This window comes from Mya arenaria, chromosome 12, assembly GCF_026914265.1.
Source record: "Mya arenaria isolate MELC-2E11 chromosome 12, ASM2691426v1".
Taxonomy (NCBI): domain Eukaryota; kingdom Metazoa; phylum Mollusca; class Bivalvia; order Myida; family Myidae; genus Mya; species Mya arenaria.
Window position 1 is genome coordinate 42,862,561 of NC_069133.1, and position 18,527 is coordinate 42,881,087.

The window sequence follows — 18,527 nt, forward strand, 5'->3', positions numbered from 1 at the left end:
ACTCATGAAATATAGCTTTTTGCGCTCTCTTGGTGAAATATATTGCTATCTTACACTGAAAAAAACAGTTATCTACAATTGTGTGTATCAAGACTTAGTACAGTTATTTCATTTAAAGCAGTGTGCATTGTGTTGTGATCTGATCACCTGTAAAAAGTCTTGGTTAAACTAAAATACATTAAAGAACATAAATATATTTTTGTTTAACCACGTGATTCTACAGATTTGTTTCAGTGTAAGATATCAATATATTTCACCGAGTGAGCACAAAACGCTCGATTTCCTCGTTGGCTTGAACTGGGTGTAAAGGGCCGATATATTTCTACATCAAGAAAGCATTCCCGCTTGGTTCGAATTTCCCGAGGTTCGTCGGTCAATGGGAATTCGAGCCAACGGGATTCGACTGAACATATTACACAAATCGCAGTACTTAATCAACAGGCCACAATAATTCGTACAAACATACAGGTACACGTACATCCATATACGTTTACGTACATCAATACACGGTCAAGTACATCAATACACTGTCACGTACATCAATACACGGTCACGTACATCAATACACTGTCACGTACATCAATACACTGTCACGTACATCAATACACGGTCACGTACATCAATACACGGTCACGTACATCAATACACTGTCACGTACATCAATACACGGTCACATACATCAATACACGGTCACGTACATATATACGGTGACGTGAACACAAGCACCTGCATGCACATCCATCCATACACGTTCACGTCTACACATACACTTACATCCATTCAAGTTCATGTACATCCATACACGTTCACATACACACACCCACGTTCACGTACACACATTTACGTTCACGCAAACACATACACGTACATTTATACACGTAACCGTACGAGTTGCGTTCATAAATTAATACATTGTATGTTACCCTACCAACTCATCCGTTTTGGCTTTGCCCAGTGCCACTTGTCCGTCCGTCCGTGTGTGTACGAGAAGATTATACATTTCGCCTCCATACCACGTGGAAACGACGTACGGCTGGGATAAATAGGCAACTCCTGCTCGGTCGGTGCGCCGGACTAGGAACGCTCCGTCCTAATCAGGAATAAAGTGGGGAAAAAAACAAATAATAGTCTTTAGAAGAAAGAAAGTCGCAAAAGCTTTAAATTGCGTGCTCAGCGCTATTAGCAACACCAAAACTTCGACCGTGCTCTTTGAGTCCCCCAACAAAGTTTAAGACCATACATGTTTAGTTTAAACGATGATAAAAATCGACCCAGTTATTTCTTATGTAGAATAGGGCTACCTTTATATAACATATGGACGTATACATGTAACTTTGCTTGGTTGGTTTATGTTTTATACATGTACTTACTGATTTTGATATATGGCTTTAGTATATTTAACAATACAAACTACCGGACCTGCGCCAGTGATTTGAGCCTGATCTTTGCCTCCTTCCTTCCCAGCACGCCATGAAACCACGGCTCCCCATGCAGCTCATCTAACTGAAACAGAAATGAAATCATAATAAAAATTGATTGCCGGAAAAGGTCCCATACTTATCTCAAAGAACTATGTTTTTATTATATTAAGTTACATACGCATTACGGACGCGTTTCAAAAATTATAAAAAAAAAATCAAACGTCCATAAATAAAGGAAGTAACGTTGGGGTATGGCGTTTTCTTTACCAGACTGGTGGCATCATCGTAAATGTCCTCGCCGTCGTCCCCGTTAGTAAGGGATGCGTCTGATGGAGGCATCGGCGGAGGGCTTGTGGGCGATCGTGGAGAGGGTGGCGGCGTGTTAGTCGTCTGGAAATGGCAGCGGTAAAACATTATATTTCGTGGGATAAGGTTACCTAGACTGAAACTGAGGGTTAACGCCAATACTACACCAATTATTAAGTCATTGAATGAAATTTGAACACAAAATGTATATAACGTAATTTTATAAATGCCATCCTTTTCATTTTATTTTTGTAAGAGTCATTTTTGGATACCAACCCCAATTAGGTACCTCTTTGAGAAAAAACAATCAGGTTCATTTAAAAAAAAAAAATCATTATTGTTGACTGATCGAGTGCTAATAACTCACTCTGGGGGAACGGACACCGGATACAGCTCAAACAGTAATAAGTAAACAGACAAAAATGCAGTTATTTTTTTCTTTACCAGAGGGAAGATCTTGCTGTTTTAACGCTTATTTACCGTATCTACAAATGAAGCAAGTGTTTGAACTAATAGCTGAATGCTCAATTTGGCCTGTGGTGTACTTTATGTACTTACGATTTAGCAGACCATGAAAATGTTACTTCAAATCTGAGAAGATCACCTCAAGACTCACAGAATTTCGACAAGTATTGCTATTTTTAGGAAGTAAATAGAATAAATAAAAAATCTGAATCGAAGGATTTTACAACCATGAGCTCAACTATTCTTATTGTTAGAACTGGCAATGTAACTTTTAAACTGTTAAAGATATGCCCTTAGAAATGTTCACAGTACTGAACTGGGGATAGCCGTATTATTTACTGAGGATAGTTTCAAAGTTGAGAAATGTGTACTGGGGATAGCATGTAAAATGGGACAAAAATGATAGTAACACTGTTTATATACAATTGACATGTATGTATCACTTTTTAGCTATATCCGGTGTCCGTTCCCCCACAGTATAACTAGAAGATAATTGTTTGTTACCGTGTAAGCTCGTACTATATTTCACCGAGTGAGTACTAAAGGCTATATTTCACGAGTGATGTAGCTACGAGTAAAATATCTATATTGGTACTCATTAGGTGGAATATAATTGTTGTACGAGTGTTAAATAAAGGTAAGACAAATAAGTGTGACTTAAAATGTTCTACTTAACAAGCGCACAGCTATTTTACTAGATCATCAATCGGCCACCTCAGCCATAAGAGCAATCGTAACAACTCGGCCAACTCCGGTAAGCTTCGGGATAAACCTCGAAAATAGGCTTCACGATATATAAAAATGTGATGTGATGCCAGGCAATTAACTCAATTATCATAACGCCATAAGTAAACCCATTTGATAACGTAAGTAATGTACTGAAATGAATTATTTTGATTCGTGTCTTTATTGCGCTTCGGAGAAACTTGAAATCGACCCATGTAGGACCGGTATAATGTCACTACTCCTCCTCTCTAAAACATTAAATTTGTCCCTTTACGGTTGAAAACAAATACAACACGTTTTCAATATGGGCGCCGCCATTATGGGCAATCTTTAAATATCCTTATTATTTCCAAGGTCATAAGTGTTGGAATACGTCGAGCCTGGGATGTATGACGATGCATCGGTAAAAGTAGTTCGTAAAACTAATAATGATGATAATAATTAACTGTTATGTTTAAACGTGTAATTTGCATTACTTAAATAAAATTGATTCCCAGTTTAGTGTATTATCGAACAAACTACTTGCAGCGTAGTCAAATGTAAAGAAATCTGACATTATAAACTGTTTATATACATCAGGCATCGATTTCTCGAAAGTTCTTAAGCGCAACAACCTTAAGTCGGTTATTTCGTTTCCAAATTTCTTTTTTAATGTTTTTACTTTTTTCAGCGTTTTACTATCATAATTGTCATACGGATAATTTTCTTTCAAGGTCCCAAAAGAGTAAGGAATGTATATATTACACCAATTATACAAAAACAAAATACTAAACTAGGCTTCATTCAGTCATAAGGAATTTCAGAGGTTTCGAGAAATTAGGGCCTGAAGATGTTTGGAAGGAAAATGGCAAAGGTGCTCCGAATGCCTTGATAAACTCAGTTTTTAAAGGTGACGTCGGACGGTTTTTTACTTAACCATTTAGAAAGCTGCCGATGAAAATGAATGCAAAAGATCCATTGAGCCTTTACGTGATTTTATAAAGGGGTTTTAATAACAACCAATTTTCGTACACCAGAGTGCTGATGCTATCCGTTAGATTCATCATTATCAAACCTCTGATGAATGAGAATGATAACAACCCGACTGGTACCGATTTCATATCCGGAAATGCGAAGATTAACAGTAACTCTTACATCAACTTTTTTGGTGGACTAACCTCTTTTATGGACGAAGTACTCGACGATGCCGACATTTGACGTTGTGGTTTTTTGGCTACCTCGGGTTTCTTGGCTACCTCGGGTTTTGACGAAGCTGGTGGTGGGGGCACTACTTATGAAAGAATACCGTAATAACAAATATTTATGAAAAATGACGATGAATCTTTATTTATAAAAAATAAATAATTGGGTTTTTAAAAAATCAATAAATGTAATGATTTTTACGTATTAATCATATGATTCTTGGTATTATGAGCTACATCGTTGTCATAATCGTTGCAACGATACAATATAAGAGGGGTGATCAAGAAGTTCGGGTAAATGTGCTGTATTTTGTGTTCTATTGCTAATAAATAAAAAAATACCACAATACTGTTAAATGAATAACAATACTCCATGATAAATATTATACGAATCCATTCAAAAATTTGATAGTTACATCAATATCAACACAGTCACTATGCGTCACTTAACGCACGCCAAAAACGTAAACGAATAGTCCGGGTTCCAAGTCCTCGTTTTTGAGAAAAAAGTGTCCGGCATGTTATACAAATTATTTTTATATGTCGTGTTAGGAGAATGTCTATTGTTTATGAAAAGTGCCTTTGGCCACATGGCGGCTCTTGCGAATTCGCTAAATTCAAGATGGCGTTCAAAATGGCCGCCAAAATTTGTAATACTAGTATGAAAAATAATCAAATAATATTTTGATATTGATATAATGATATTTTGAAAGTAAATATTAAAACCAAATCACTTTTAAATATATACATACACTCACTACTGTTCAGATTCAAGTTTATTTACATTTTTATATTTTAAAGGTCAAGGTCATTTTAGAGGTCAAAATGTAAATTTTGAGAAAAATACACTATCAGACTGGAATCTTTCTTTTATTAGAAGTCGATTAGCGTCACGCGTCTTCCATGTTCAATGAACGGCGCACTTTTTCTACGTAGTCACCGCGCAAGGCTACACAATTCTGATATCTTTCGTATATACATGTTTTGCATCTAGGGAATTTGGCGTAGTAAGATTCATTTCTGTTACACTAGAGAGAATGCTAGCAAATAATAGTATGGCTCGAACATATTTAACTTTAAAATCTAGAGAATATTGTAAACTAAGAGACATTGGGCCAATTGCTCAGAGCATCGTCAAAGTTAACAACGCCGTTAACAATATCGTTGTTAACTTTCAAACTGTTACTGCTCTTGAAGTTTAATGTATATACTTGTACTCTGCTGTGTTTCTAGCAAGGTTTGAGGCAATGATTTCAGCTGTAATTGTTTTTATTAAGATATATATGATCACATCATCATATGATTCGCGTTTAAAAGTTAACAATGATGTCGTTTATCACGTTGTTAACTGTAACAAAGTTCTGAACAATCGGCCCAATGTCTGTTTTTGTTAGATAAAATAATACTGTCAAGGAATATTGTGACAGGTTGTTCCTATCCCTGTTGGTTCGTGTGAAACAAAAATGATAAACAGACATCAGTTTGCAAGGATCTGCTATAAACAAGCATGGCCATGTAGGGAGCGGGCTTAGTACTGTTACCTAAAATGTGACCGAACATATACATATATATATATATATATATATGTGTACACCTTACGTTTAACGAACTTGCTTATGTGTATGAAAAGCAAAGGCTTTGTTTCAGTCACAAAAATTGTATGAAATATTAAAATATTTAAAATGTAAAAATATCCGACCAAGAGTAGATTATTTGTTTATTGTGTATCATAGAGACAAGAACTCATTTGTTATAATTCTCAGAGCAAAAGACCACACTAGAGACCGAATCGCTCGAATCAGATAGCTCGACTGGCCAAAATAGCTTCTTTTTTTGGAGTTATTTTTCATCGAAATTAAATAAATACATATTTCAATATAGGAGAAAAAAGTATTAAAATGCGTCCAAAATGCACCATTTCGGACTAGAAAATGTCAAAATTCTATTGGGGGAGTACACCCCCCCCCCCACTGCGCGCGCCTTCCAACGCTAATAACAAATAAATTTCGGTTTTGACGGATGGATGTAAGTCAAATGGTTACGCCCCTAAGATACGCCCCTAAGATACGCCCCTCTAACATCAAATCCTGGGGCCGCCCCTGATATGAACTTAAAAATTTATGGAATATTGCATACTAATGGCGTTTTTTGATAATAAACTAGTTTTGGTTTAACATCGGTGTCACGAACTGTGCTATCGTTGTAACAGTTTCAAAAAAAATGAAAACTAGTTTTATCATTTGTTTAACAAAAATTTAAACTGTTTTTTAAACTATCGAATCCCATTCCGGTTTCGACGGTTCGTTCCTTCTGAACATTAGTTCACTTTGAAAAGAAAAAACATTGCGGACATTGATCTAACAAGTGTTAAAAAAAACACTGTTTAGTTAAAACATGCAAACGACCATCTGCGGTATACATGTAATTGTTTTGAAGAGATTCGAAAGTAATGGCTACATGGAAAAGCTCCATTAGGTTGTTGAATTTGTACACAAAACCATGCATTTGTTTCTTCAAACGAACTTTCGAAACAGGTTTCAAACCGTCGAAACCCATGAAACCCAAAAACTGAAACTAGTTCGGTATCAACAAAAATGCCATATGAGAATATGCCTGTATTTTTTGTTACAAAACAGAATATTGTAAAAGAATATCGTGACTTTTGTTCTTTTTTTCTGATGGTTTTTGTGCAATTTAGGATAAAAAAAAATCAGTTTGCAAGCATCTGCTAACAAGGATCACTATGTAGGGAGCGGGCTTAGTACTGTTACCTCAAATGTGACCCAATATTTCTTTATTTACATACATAAACCTTATGCACAACGAACATGCTTAATAAATGAAAGGCCTCATTTCAGCGCCTACTGCGTGAAATCCGCCGCAAAATCGCAAAACAAAGTATAGTTTGTTAAATTAAATATTATTCACCAAACTCCATAAATGTATATTTGATATATGCAATAAATGTTTTTATTTGTTCGTTCATGTAAAACACATCATCAGTTTGTAACGATCTGCTAACAAGAATCACCATGTAGGGAGCGGCTAAGTACTGTTACCCAACAGTGTTTACAGTACAATGTAAAATTTTCACATATATATGAACAACTGGCCCCCAAATCACGAAATTACTTAAGTCAAATCTCAATCTCTGCCTCAGCTCATTTAAAGCTGCACTCTCACAGATATACCATTTTTACAACTTTTTTATTTTTAATCTTGAAAGAGCATTTTTTTGCGTAAATATCTGCAAACCAATGATATATGATTGCTTACAAAAATCAGTTCGTAGATTTTCATATTTCCATTCGAAAATTAATGTTTTATGGCTTAAACCGTTCCTTACGGTTTAAGAAAAATGCATAAAATATCATTTTTTGAACTTAAATATAAAAATATGCGATCTATTTTTTGTCAGCAGTCTTATATAACTGGTGTCCATGCGTTTTCGAAAGAAATGGCTCGTTCCAAGACAAAAAAATAAAAAAAGTTGTCAAAACGATCAATCTGTGAGAGTGCAGCTTTAAAATATAGCATCAAAAGTTCATGAAAATCACATATGTTTTTACACATTTTAAAACCACATTCTATCATTGATTATGTTGTTAAAACCTTTGGTCTAGATTCCAAGGGAAAACTATTCTACAGCCCAAAATGTACTGATAGTCCATGATTACAATTTCTTGCCTTTAACATATATTATCAAGTACAATTTTTCTCTAGAATTAATTTTCTTTGAATATTGTCAAAATCTTTTTATTAACACTTTGTATGAGAAAATACCTTTTTATAAAGTATAAAAACATGCAGGATTTTAAAGCATACTACGTTTTTATGTGGTAAAATAAGATTTAACTATTTTTGTTATATATGGGCCAGACACGTACATGCTCATTTCCACTAAAATCAAAGGCCTATTTCGGGGTCTACTTAGTCAACGTCCGACGATAAATCGCAAACACGATCTTCTTTTTTATACCAAATTGAAAATATATATTTCTATACAGTCAAACCCCGTTGGCTCGGGACCGGCGATTACCTCGAGCCTCGAAAAGTATTGTTGATCATCAGTTTAAAGAAATCGGTCCTTTACATCTAGATCGAGCCAACGGTGAATTCGAGCCAAGCGAGTTTGAGCCAACGGGGTTCGACTGTATTCAATTATAAATTGATTTTTATGGCAAGATTGTTGCTATAATGGTTTATAATGATTGTATCAATACCATATATAAAAGCTTATCTAAAGAAAATAGCATACTAAGAGAGGTTTCTGTTACACAAATGAGAATACTGGAAAAGAATAGTATGACTCGAACTACATTTTGATCCGAAACCAGCTGGTTCTTTTGCAACTAGAGATGATAAATGAACGTCAGTTTGCAAGGATCTGCTAACAAGCATGACCATGAAGGGAGTGATTTGAGTGCTTGAACCCAACACAATCGGCACTCCTCGGCCATTTTCCATCGAAAACAAGCGTACATCAGTGGAAGAAGTTCGTAAAGTAAATAATAATAATAATTATCAATTGTAGTGTTTTAACGTGTTATTTGTACAACTAAGTTCGAATTGAGTCCCAGTGAAGTGTTTACTTGCATAGGTAATTAATATTCCTATGAGTGAAGTCCTGAGTTGAACTGTTCAATTGTAATTACTACGCGATTTACTTGCAGTGTAGTCAATTGTAAAGAATTCTGAAAACTTTCCATTTACATCTGAGGTATTTTTGAAGAAAAATGGCCGAGGTGTACCAAATGGTAGCCAACCAAGGTTCCCAACAATGTGAAATTGTCACAACAATATCTATTATTTCACGGCCTACTAATTGAATTACACGTAAATGTAAGACGCAACATATTCAATATTCACAATTGCCACGTTAATACCATCCGCAATGTGAGTAACAAGAATTAAATTCGGATTGCTCTCGCACTGATTTGCAATATATTGTCCAACTAAGCGCGATATGATAAGTCCATATTTAACAAACATTATAAAATAATGTTACTTGGTTAAAAACATTTGAACTAAGTATTTTCGTTTCTTTTTAACCATACTATTCAGCAAACTGGAACGTAACAATGTGTACGAATCTTGCAATGATTTTACAACAATAAACAATTGTCCAATTACGACAGCATCGATTGCTTTTGTTTCGCACATGTTTTCCAAAAATGTGTTTCAAAGCCCCATATCGTTTGTCTGACCGCGCTGTCCCCTCCACCAACCCCAACCCTGTTCCTTCGCCTCACCTTTATTTTGCACTGGTCGAAGCTGAACATTCTTAAGAAAACTTGGGCTCGTGGGATCCTTGACCTGGTTTGGCGGCATTGGTTCCTCGCACGAGTCAACTCGCCGGAGTTTGCCGAGTTTTGAATTAAGCGCTGATTGGTCCATTTTAAACATCGGTTTCTTTTCGCCTCCCGACACTCTTCGGAGCAGCGGAGGAATATCCCGAGAATTATCTGGAATACCAGAAAGAACTTGAGCTTATAGGTGTTGGCATTTATTAATGATATTCATAATTTCACATGCCGAAGTAACGTCGGCCTGATGATTTGGATGACCACGCACACACAAACGCACACGCACACGCACACCAAAACAGACAAACACACACACACACACACACACACACGCACACACGCACACGCACACACACACACACGCATACGCACATGCACACACACACACGCACGCACGCACGCACGCGCGCATAAAAGACTGTATTGCAGATTTATAAGCAAAATTATTGGAATGTAGAACATATGTAACATCGAACCCTTTTTATTTATACGGACGGACAATAAATACGTTTATATCATCGGGGCCTATTTCGTAGTTAGGGTCGGTTAACCGAACCAGAAGTACTTAATCAGGCCTAGGCCAACTTCATATCATTGCATTGCTTTCTCCGAAGATGTGAAAATAAAGAACTTTATTGTTGTTTTTTTAAGCACATTTCCTGGAAACCAAACATATTCTCCTATTACCTAACTCACAATCTGTACATATTTTTTTCTAAAACAGTCCTTGACATGATCTTGATAAAATAACACAGATGTTCTTCTTGAAAAAAAACATTTGCACTGTTGTTTCATACGAATTTTTCCAGGAACGGTAAAAAATCGAACATTTCTTACCTGACTCATTATCTGTGTCCAATTTTCTGGCCTGCAAGTAAGTAATTATATTTGAGGGCTTACACAATACTAATTGTACGTGTTCGGTAAATAGATACAATTGAAACTTTAGGGGCAAGCCCATTTGCCAAATTCGAAGAGCGATGTAGCTAATCGGATTGCTTTAATTGCGAAATAACGGACATATACAGTGAATGAAGGATGTGATGTATGACTAAAAGATTGGCTTAAGTTGGAGTATACTAACTTATCCTGATAGCTTGATTAATCATAGATTTTCTTGGCAGAAACAAGTACTGTTTCCTTTTAAGGGGCCCTGTGAAAGTACCCCTGATCTGAATCAAACCTGTCGTACGACATCCACTACACCGCTCTCATCCTTATAACCTAATCTGTACATTGAATCCCACTACTGGGGTAAACACATATTAAAAAGTCTTACGTGATTTAGTAGGCTGTTTCAAAAAAGGATTTAAGTCATATTTTTAATCCTCTTAAATCTTTATAATCATCACAAGGGGCCTTGGGTTTAGGGGAACTGGGAGTAATTTTCACAACTTTTAATTCATTTCTAATACTGGCTCATTTTTAATTCACTCAAATATGTAGAAAAATGATGAAACTATGAAACAAAGATAAGGACTAAATTAAACTTATTGAAACGGGGTCCAGCTCTTTTAGGAGCTGTATATAACAAGAGCACCGCAAAACGGAGCATTATACGCCCGAAGAAGATTCGGCTTGAGGTCTTTAATAAACATTTAGGTTATGCTAGTATACTGCTTACTAAGTTTAAAAGTAGCAGGACTTGGAAAGTGCTCACAACACATCCTTTTAATGTAGCAATAATTTGTATAAAGTTATCTAAAAATTGCTTTATTGGTTACAAAGTTGTGGCTAGGACACGTTTTCTAAAAATTCCTTTATTAGTAGTAACACAAAGTTGTGGCCTGGACACGGAATTGCTAACGGAATTGCTAACGCCCCCAGTAGTGAAATAAGCCTTTGAGGTACGGACCTGGAAAGCATGCTTGACAAATCCTTTTAATGTAGAGATGATTTGTATAAAGTTATTTGAAAATTGCTTTAGTAGTAACCCAGTTATGGCCTGGACATGAAATTGCTAACGTCCCCCCCATGGTGATTCTAGTGTTTGAGGTATGGACATGGAAATTGCGCGCGACAAATCCTTTTAATGTAATGATGCTTTGTATAAAGTTATTTGAAAATGACTTTATTAGTGACCAAGTTGTGGCCCGGACACGGATTTGCTAACGCACCCCCATGGTGATTCTAGTCTTTGAGGTATGGACCTGGAAATTGCGCGCGACACATCCTTTTAATGTAGTGATGATTTGTATAAAGTTATTTGAAAATCGCTTTATTAGTTACCAAGTTATGGCCCGGACACGGAATTGCTAACGCCCCCAGTGAAATTAGCCTTTAAGTACGGACCTGGAAAGCATGCTTGACAAATTCTTTTAATGTAGAGATGATTTGTATAAAGTTATTTGAAAATTGCTTTAGTAGTAACCCAGTTATGGCCTGGACATGGAATTGCTAACGTCCCCCCATGGTGATTCTAGTGTTTGAGGTATGGACCTGGAAATTGCGCGCGACACATCCTTTTAATGTAATGATGCTTTGTATAAAGTTATTTGAAAATGACTTTATTAGTGACCAAGTTGTGGCCCGGACACGGATTTGCTAACGCACCCCCATGGTGATTCTAGTCTTTGAGGTATGGACCTGGAAATTGCGCGCGACACATCCTTTTAATGTAATGATGATTTGTATAAAGTTATTTGAAAATCGCTTTATTAGTTACCAAGTTATGGCCCGGACACGGAATTGCTAACGGACGGACAGACAGACAGACAGACGGACAGACGATGGAGGCCATAACATAATACGACCCTTCGGGCGTATAAAAACGAACCAATGGCACTTCCGAGCTAGAGCAAAAAAACGGACATCATTATAAAAAGTAAGTGTGACCTGTCATTTTTCCTAATTTGCGGTATCATTGTGAAGAAGTTCAGAAGTAATGGCTACATGCAGAAGCTCCATAATGTTATTGAAGCTGTACACAAAACCATGCATTTGTTACTTCAAACAAACCTTTCGAAACTGGTTTCTAAACAGCCGAAACCAACTGAAACGAGTTTGTTGTCAACAAAAAAGTCCTAAGTTGAAGGATTGTGCAGGTGTTTCTGAGTGCGTATATTGACATTTTTTTGTAAAATTTATATTTATGTGACGTTTTGAGAAATAAACGTGCTTGAAAACTGAGAAGTCACTTCTTGAACAAACAAAAACTGGCGAAAAAAACATGTATGTACATTAGAAAGCAGTATACATGTATGTTTTTTTGTGTATATATATATATATATATATATATATATATATATGTATGCTTGAGCGTGAAGCAAATTTCACAAAGGAATATTTTATTAGCATTTGGTAAAACGGTATTTTCATCAGCTATGCTGTAAGATCCAAATATAATTTAAAAGATCTCGCTGACGGATTTAATGTTGACAAAATATATTTAAATGTTGTTGATATAGAGAAATTTTTATTAATTTTATTCGCAAACAAAAAACAGCATCTGGCAGCTTCACATTTGAACAGAATTTTGTAAATCAGAGCCTAAAATTATTCAGGCTCCAATATAACATTAAGGCTCTCATTTACATCTTCAAAATTGTCTTTTAATTCATTTCGTACATGTGTATTTGATAGGATATCACTCGCTTGTCACAATAGCATTTTGATTAAGTTCTATATCATTGGATGCTAACGGATTTTCAAAAAAGGAGTTAAGTGAGGTTATTTTTAAAACCAAACTCCATAACAGACTAAACCATGTAATGAATGGGTTACGTTATCGCTTTGGGAAGGATTGAACCACAAACATACATTAATAAAGTTTAATTGTTTTGCTTTCTCCACCCACTTTTTCCATGGAAAACGTTTTGATATAAAGAATTTCCGCACTGCCAAAGTGGAAACACAAATTCCTCAAAAATACAATATTTATGTTGATTTAAGGCTCAATATCAAGCTCTAGTGGATCAAGATGGGGGCGCACTTTGCGCGCCTCCCCCTCACCTCCCTTAAATCGCCCAAGTTTACAGTAAAATTCAATATATAAGCTGGAAAAAGTAATAAAATATGCCCCAATTCACCATTTCGGACTAAATATTGTTAAAATATGTGGGGAGCACACCCAAACCCCCATGCCAGCATTTTAAATAAAAATGGTTCTGAGGAGGAGGCGCACGTCAAAAGTTTACGCCACAAAGTTACGCCCACTCTAACGTCAACTCCTGTTATCGCCCCTGTAAGCAAGCGTAATAATTGTGTCCCTTCATACGTGAGCAGATGATTTTGGTGACAATCGACATTTTTGAAAGAAGATTTTATCAGATTTAGGTTTAAAAAGCATTTGCATTTTCTCTTAGGAATGGTTTAGAATGCACGATACAATCGTCAATGTTTGGAAGTTCCGCGTAAAGGGGCGTGTTTTTCAACAGAGGTATTTGCATGTTCGTAAACTGTGAAAATAAGGCACAATGTACCGTTTTCGTTTACTATATGTTTTATTATATTTATTGAAATATTTCATAAAGAAGCCACAAGTCATTTTTTATTAGATGGTCTGAAACATTTTGTCACAAAAACATAGCCTAAGTGTTGAAGAGCACAGCATAAATTCCAACAAATCTCTGAATACAATTTCCTTCTTAAACGTTTCTTACCCTAGTTTTATACGTACACATGTTGTAAAGGATCTTGAAAAATATTGTACCTCAAAACTTAGTAGAAATTAAAATTTTGAAACCTTTGATTTTCCGGACCACCATTCACACTTTTGTATAGTTTAAAGCCCTTTAGGGGACTCGTTCATTATCGATTGTTCTCGATAATCGTTGCATAACTAATATTTGGGTGTCCATATTTGTACGCTTTTTTTACTGTTTTTTACTTTGTAAATAAAGTTACGCTTTTATTAGCATCTTCACTATGTTTAATTATGTTGTCATGCTTTCAAACATTTTTGCTAATAAGTTATATTATTTTAGCTCAGTTTTTTTCTTTGTTTGTTGTTTTTTAAAAAAAAAAAACTATTAATTATTATTTTTTACTACTCGATACTTTATTTTTAATGATAAATTTAGCAAATCTGTTAGCTTTTAGAATACATGTACATAAATATTGTGTAGATATGTAAAATATTACTGTAAAAGGTCATGGACCATCTCTTTTAATTCCGAATGGAATGGCATTGCAATGTTTTAAATATTATTTTTATATTGTATGTGTTTTATGGTATGTGCAACGATGAGATGTAAATAAAGATACAAACTGTGATGTCAATTGTACTATTCCGGAAGAAATAACAAAAAACCTACTGGTGAATGCCAATTTGTCCAGCTTTCTCAGTTGAACAAGCAACAAAACTTGAATACAACACATATTTGAAACACAGTGATTGAAAATTTTAAGGAGATTCACATTTGCACATTGACGTTGTAAAGATGTGCACCAAGTTTTATGTTAATATCTTCCAAGGTTTCATAGTCTGGACAGTTAGCGAATCAACGACGACAGAATGTGTGTGTACAGTCGAACCCGCTTAGCTCGAATTCCCATGGACCAGCAAAAATACTTCAAGCCTCGGCAAATTCGAGCCAAGCGGGAATGCTTACCTTCAGTATATAGATATCGGTCCATTACATCCAGTTCGAGCCAACAAGGAATTCGAGCCAAGCGAGTTCGAGCCAACGGGGGTCGACTGTATAAGAATAACATACTTTCTTTTTTTCATATGCAAGTGAGATTTTAATAAATAAGAGCCACTTACCGTATCTGCATCACGTGACGGGTTTCTGGCAGGTGGACGGCTGGCTGGTAAGGCTGGAGGGCTGGAAGGCTTCTGAAATAGCAACTATATGTTCGAACTCCTTGGCCGTGATCGCACTCTTAAAGCTGCACTCTCACAGATGTACCGTTTTACAACTTTTTGTCTTGGAATGAGCAAATTTTTGCATAAATATTTACAAACCAATGATAATAGACTGCTGACAATAGATCAGATCGCAAATTTTCACATTTCCGTTCCAAAATTAATGTTTTATTGCTAAAACCGTTACTAACGGTTTAAGAAAAATGCATAAAACATCAATTTTAAACTTAAATATAAAAATCTGCAATCTAGTGTTTTGCCAGCAGTCTTATATGACTGGTTTACATTAATTTTCGCATAAAGACAAAAATAAAAAAAGTTGTCAAAATAGTAAATCTGTGAGAGTGCAGCTTGAAGGGCCATTTCACAGATTGTATTTTGACCACACTTTTGGGGTACTATACTTTATATAAAAATCACAAACAGCAACTGGCATATACTCCTTTGAACAGAATTTTGTATAACCCAGCTTAGGCCACTCCTTTTTTATTTTTTGGTTTACAAGAATTTTTGGAAAAAATGTCCACCGGGTGGTCGAAAAAAAAAAAAAAAAAAAAAAAAAAAAAAGGAAAAAAACATACTCTTACAGGGTGAAAATCAGAAAACAACATAAAAACATTGAAAATTGTTTTAAAGCTGCACTCTCACAGATATACCATTTTTACAATTTCTTTTTTTTGTCTTGGAGAGAGCATTTTTTTACGCAAATATCTGCAAACCAATGATAAAAGATTGCTGACAAAAGATCAAATCGCAGACTTTCATATTTCCGTTCAAAAATTAATGTTTTATAGCTTAAACCGTTAATAGAGTCAATCAATATAAAATAATGTTACAAGCGCTGTTCGGCAAAATAAAGCATTTGCTGTCAAATGCTAAACAATGGAGTCCTTGTTTTAAATATGGATGATAGTGTAACTTTGTTACAAGCATTTTGATTGCATTTCAAATAAAATTAATTTGTTCGATGTCTGAATCTTTAAAATGCGAAGGAGTCCCTTTAATAAATATGATCCCCTGCTTGTATACTAAAAATGGAAATAGGGATGTGCTGAGTACTGAAATAAGTTAAAGCACACAGTTGTTTACATGTCAGAGTTTATTTTATGTTAGAGTTGAGTACCTTTTGCCCCGACTGGGGGACGGGGTTATTCCCCGATATTTCTGGCAGCACTTCGTACAGAACCTCCCCCTCAGCTCCGGCCTGGAATTAAATACATATATACTAAGTATAAGTAATGATCAAATATCGACAAAAGCAAACAAAGTCACCAACCACAATTCACAAATTGACATTGTGCAAAATTTCGTAATCATTTGTCAAACTACCAGATAAAAACGGATGCAAACAACAATTCTATTTCTTTATTGACATTCATGTATGTATTGCCAAAGGTCAAGCTTGTAACGTTGCAGGTCAGACAAAATTCGTATGAATGAAGGGAATATACAAAAAACATAGCTCAAACTTATTTTTATTAATCAGTCATATGGGAGAAACCACATTGGGGAATGTAAACTATCTATATTATTACCCATACCTCCCTTTATTTTTATCAAGGTTCAAAAAAGGTACATTATCATGATAATAACAAAGCATAGGTTCTTGTACAGAAAATGAAATGGAGGCGCCGATTATGAAGCACTTCTTAAAGTGGCACTCGTATTAAAATCAAATCATACACATGTATAACAAACATAAATTTTGAGTGATAAACTTTTAACAACTTACTGAATAATGCATTTATGGAAAATATTAATTACTTATAACATGATTGTAACCGTGTATTTAATAGCTGAAAACGTAAAAATATTAAATGACTGGTGAGTCCTTAAAGATTTACAGTGATCCACTATTATATGGTAGAAATACCGTGTTTTCTGCACCCTTCTTTCAAATTAAACACGGTAGCCTTCACAAGCACCATTTTTTTCGATATTTACTCATCCCTTTGGATAAATTAAAACAATTGAATTAATTGTGGTAATGCTTATTTAGGAGAAAGAGTTCATCTTTAAAGGTGGTGATCAATTACATCGAATGGAAATATTAAGATATGCATGACGAAACAAAAATCCCAAGTGTCAAATTCCCTTTATGACCTATTTTGTCTTGATAAAGCTCCTTTTACAAGACGAGCTCGTTAAATACATATCGTTTTGCAGGAAATTATAGGCATACAAATGTTAATGGATGTTTTCATCATTTTGGGTCCATCAAAAGAGTAACTGAGATGTTGCATTGTCGTGTTGACTGTACAAACAATACGCGGGGCCCTTCTGTATGGCTCTAACAGAGAGTCGTGTCGTCTGGTGCAATAGCAGATTCAATAAATCTAGGTTTACATAATTAGCTCCCTTTAAATGCTCGTCCTTCTAACCATAACTGAAGACAGTTCAAAATATGAGCGTGCTCCTACCTGGTCTATCTGCTCGCCCTCCCCAACATCCACGTACATCTCTAGACCGTCCTCCGTTGTCTGAAATATAACGGAAACATATTCAGCAGCATACAGGGTTCTTATTTACTCACATTTTGGTACTCCACGTAGCCACAGCATTTGAGAAAATATTAGAGCTAAGACTTCATGTCGAGGGGTAAAATCGAAAAGGTTCTATCTTCTTCTTTATTTAATGTCACTTAGAACCTTTTCGCATTCACCCCTCCATGTGTTTATCTACTGCGAGTTTCCCCGCAGTTTTCATTGTGTTATTTTTAAGTACGGTGTTTAACTTGTACTATAGCATGTGCTTAGGGCAAAGGGGCTAGAATCAACAGAAGCAAGGAATGAAATACATCCTTTATTTTCCCTAGGATACTGGTTTAAATTGTCTTTAATAAATCATAATTTAATTTACAACGATTGTGAAGAAAGTGATATTAACTTATGCTAAGTCACTCTTGCTGGCACGACATTGTACCACATAAAATACATTATTTAAAAAAAAGTTCTTATTACATAAACCTTCAATTGACGTACTTTGCTGACGCTTCGATGACTTCATTGCTTTTTTAAGGATTGAATGTTTTGGTGATGCGGTCAATCGGTGTATAAAAACATATGATCAGTGCACGGTTTATTAATTCCTTCGGACTTGACGATTATCCGTAAACAAAATCAAATGTTCCATGAAATGAAAACCAGTGTTAGCGTTTGTTCAACAAAAACCGAGACTGGTCTTTCAAACTCTCTCCGAATGTGGTTTCGTCGGATCGTTCCATCGTAACCTTTATTATGTACATCAATAGTTCATCCGAAAACTAGTTCACATAGAAAAATATCATGTCGGACAGTGACCCAACACAGGTGTT

The 18,527-nt window shown here is 35.5% G+C and overlaps 1 protein-coding gene across 5 annotated transcripts in view; it reads right to left on the reverse strand.

Moving 5' to 3' along the window:
* Positions 1–18,527, reverse strand: part of LOC128211293 (uncharacterized) — a 36,869-nt gene that overhangs the window by 2,154 nt on the left and 16,188 nt on the right. For 4 of the 5 annotated variants that reach the window (XM_052915945.1, XM_052915948.1, XM_052915947.1 and 1 more), the window contains 9 exons: positions 17,635–17,694; positions 16,338–16,418; positions 15,113–15,184; positions 10,243–10,273; positions 9,352–9,564; positions 4,076–4,188; positions 1,689–1,811; positions 1,420–1,503; positions 929–1,090 (listed from right to left, as the gene is read on the reverse strand). In XM_052915945.1, the coding sequence (XP_052771905.1) occupies positions 929–1,090; positions 1,420–1,503; positions 1,689–1,811; positions 4,076–4,188; positions 9,352–9,564; positions 10,243–10,273; positions 15,113–15,184; positions 16,338–16,418; positions 17,635–17,694 (939 nt within the window). The remainder of the gene's footprint in view (positions 1–928; positions 1,091–1,419; positions 1,504–1,688; positions 1,812–4,075; positions 4,189–9,351; positions 9,565–10,242; positions 10,274–15,112; positions 15,185–16,337; positions 16,419–17,634; positions 17,695–18,527) is intronic. The other variant, XM_052915949.1, reaches the window with a different exon arrangement.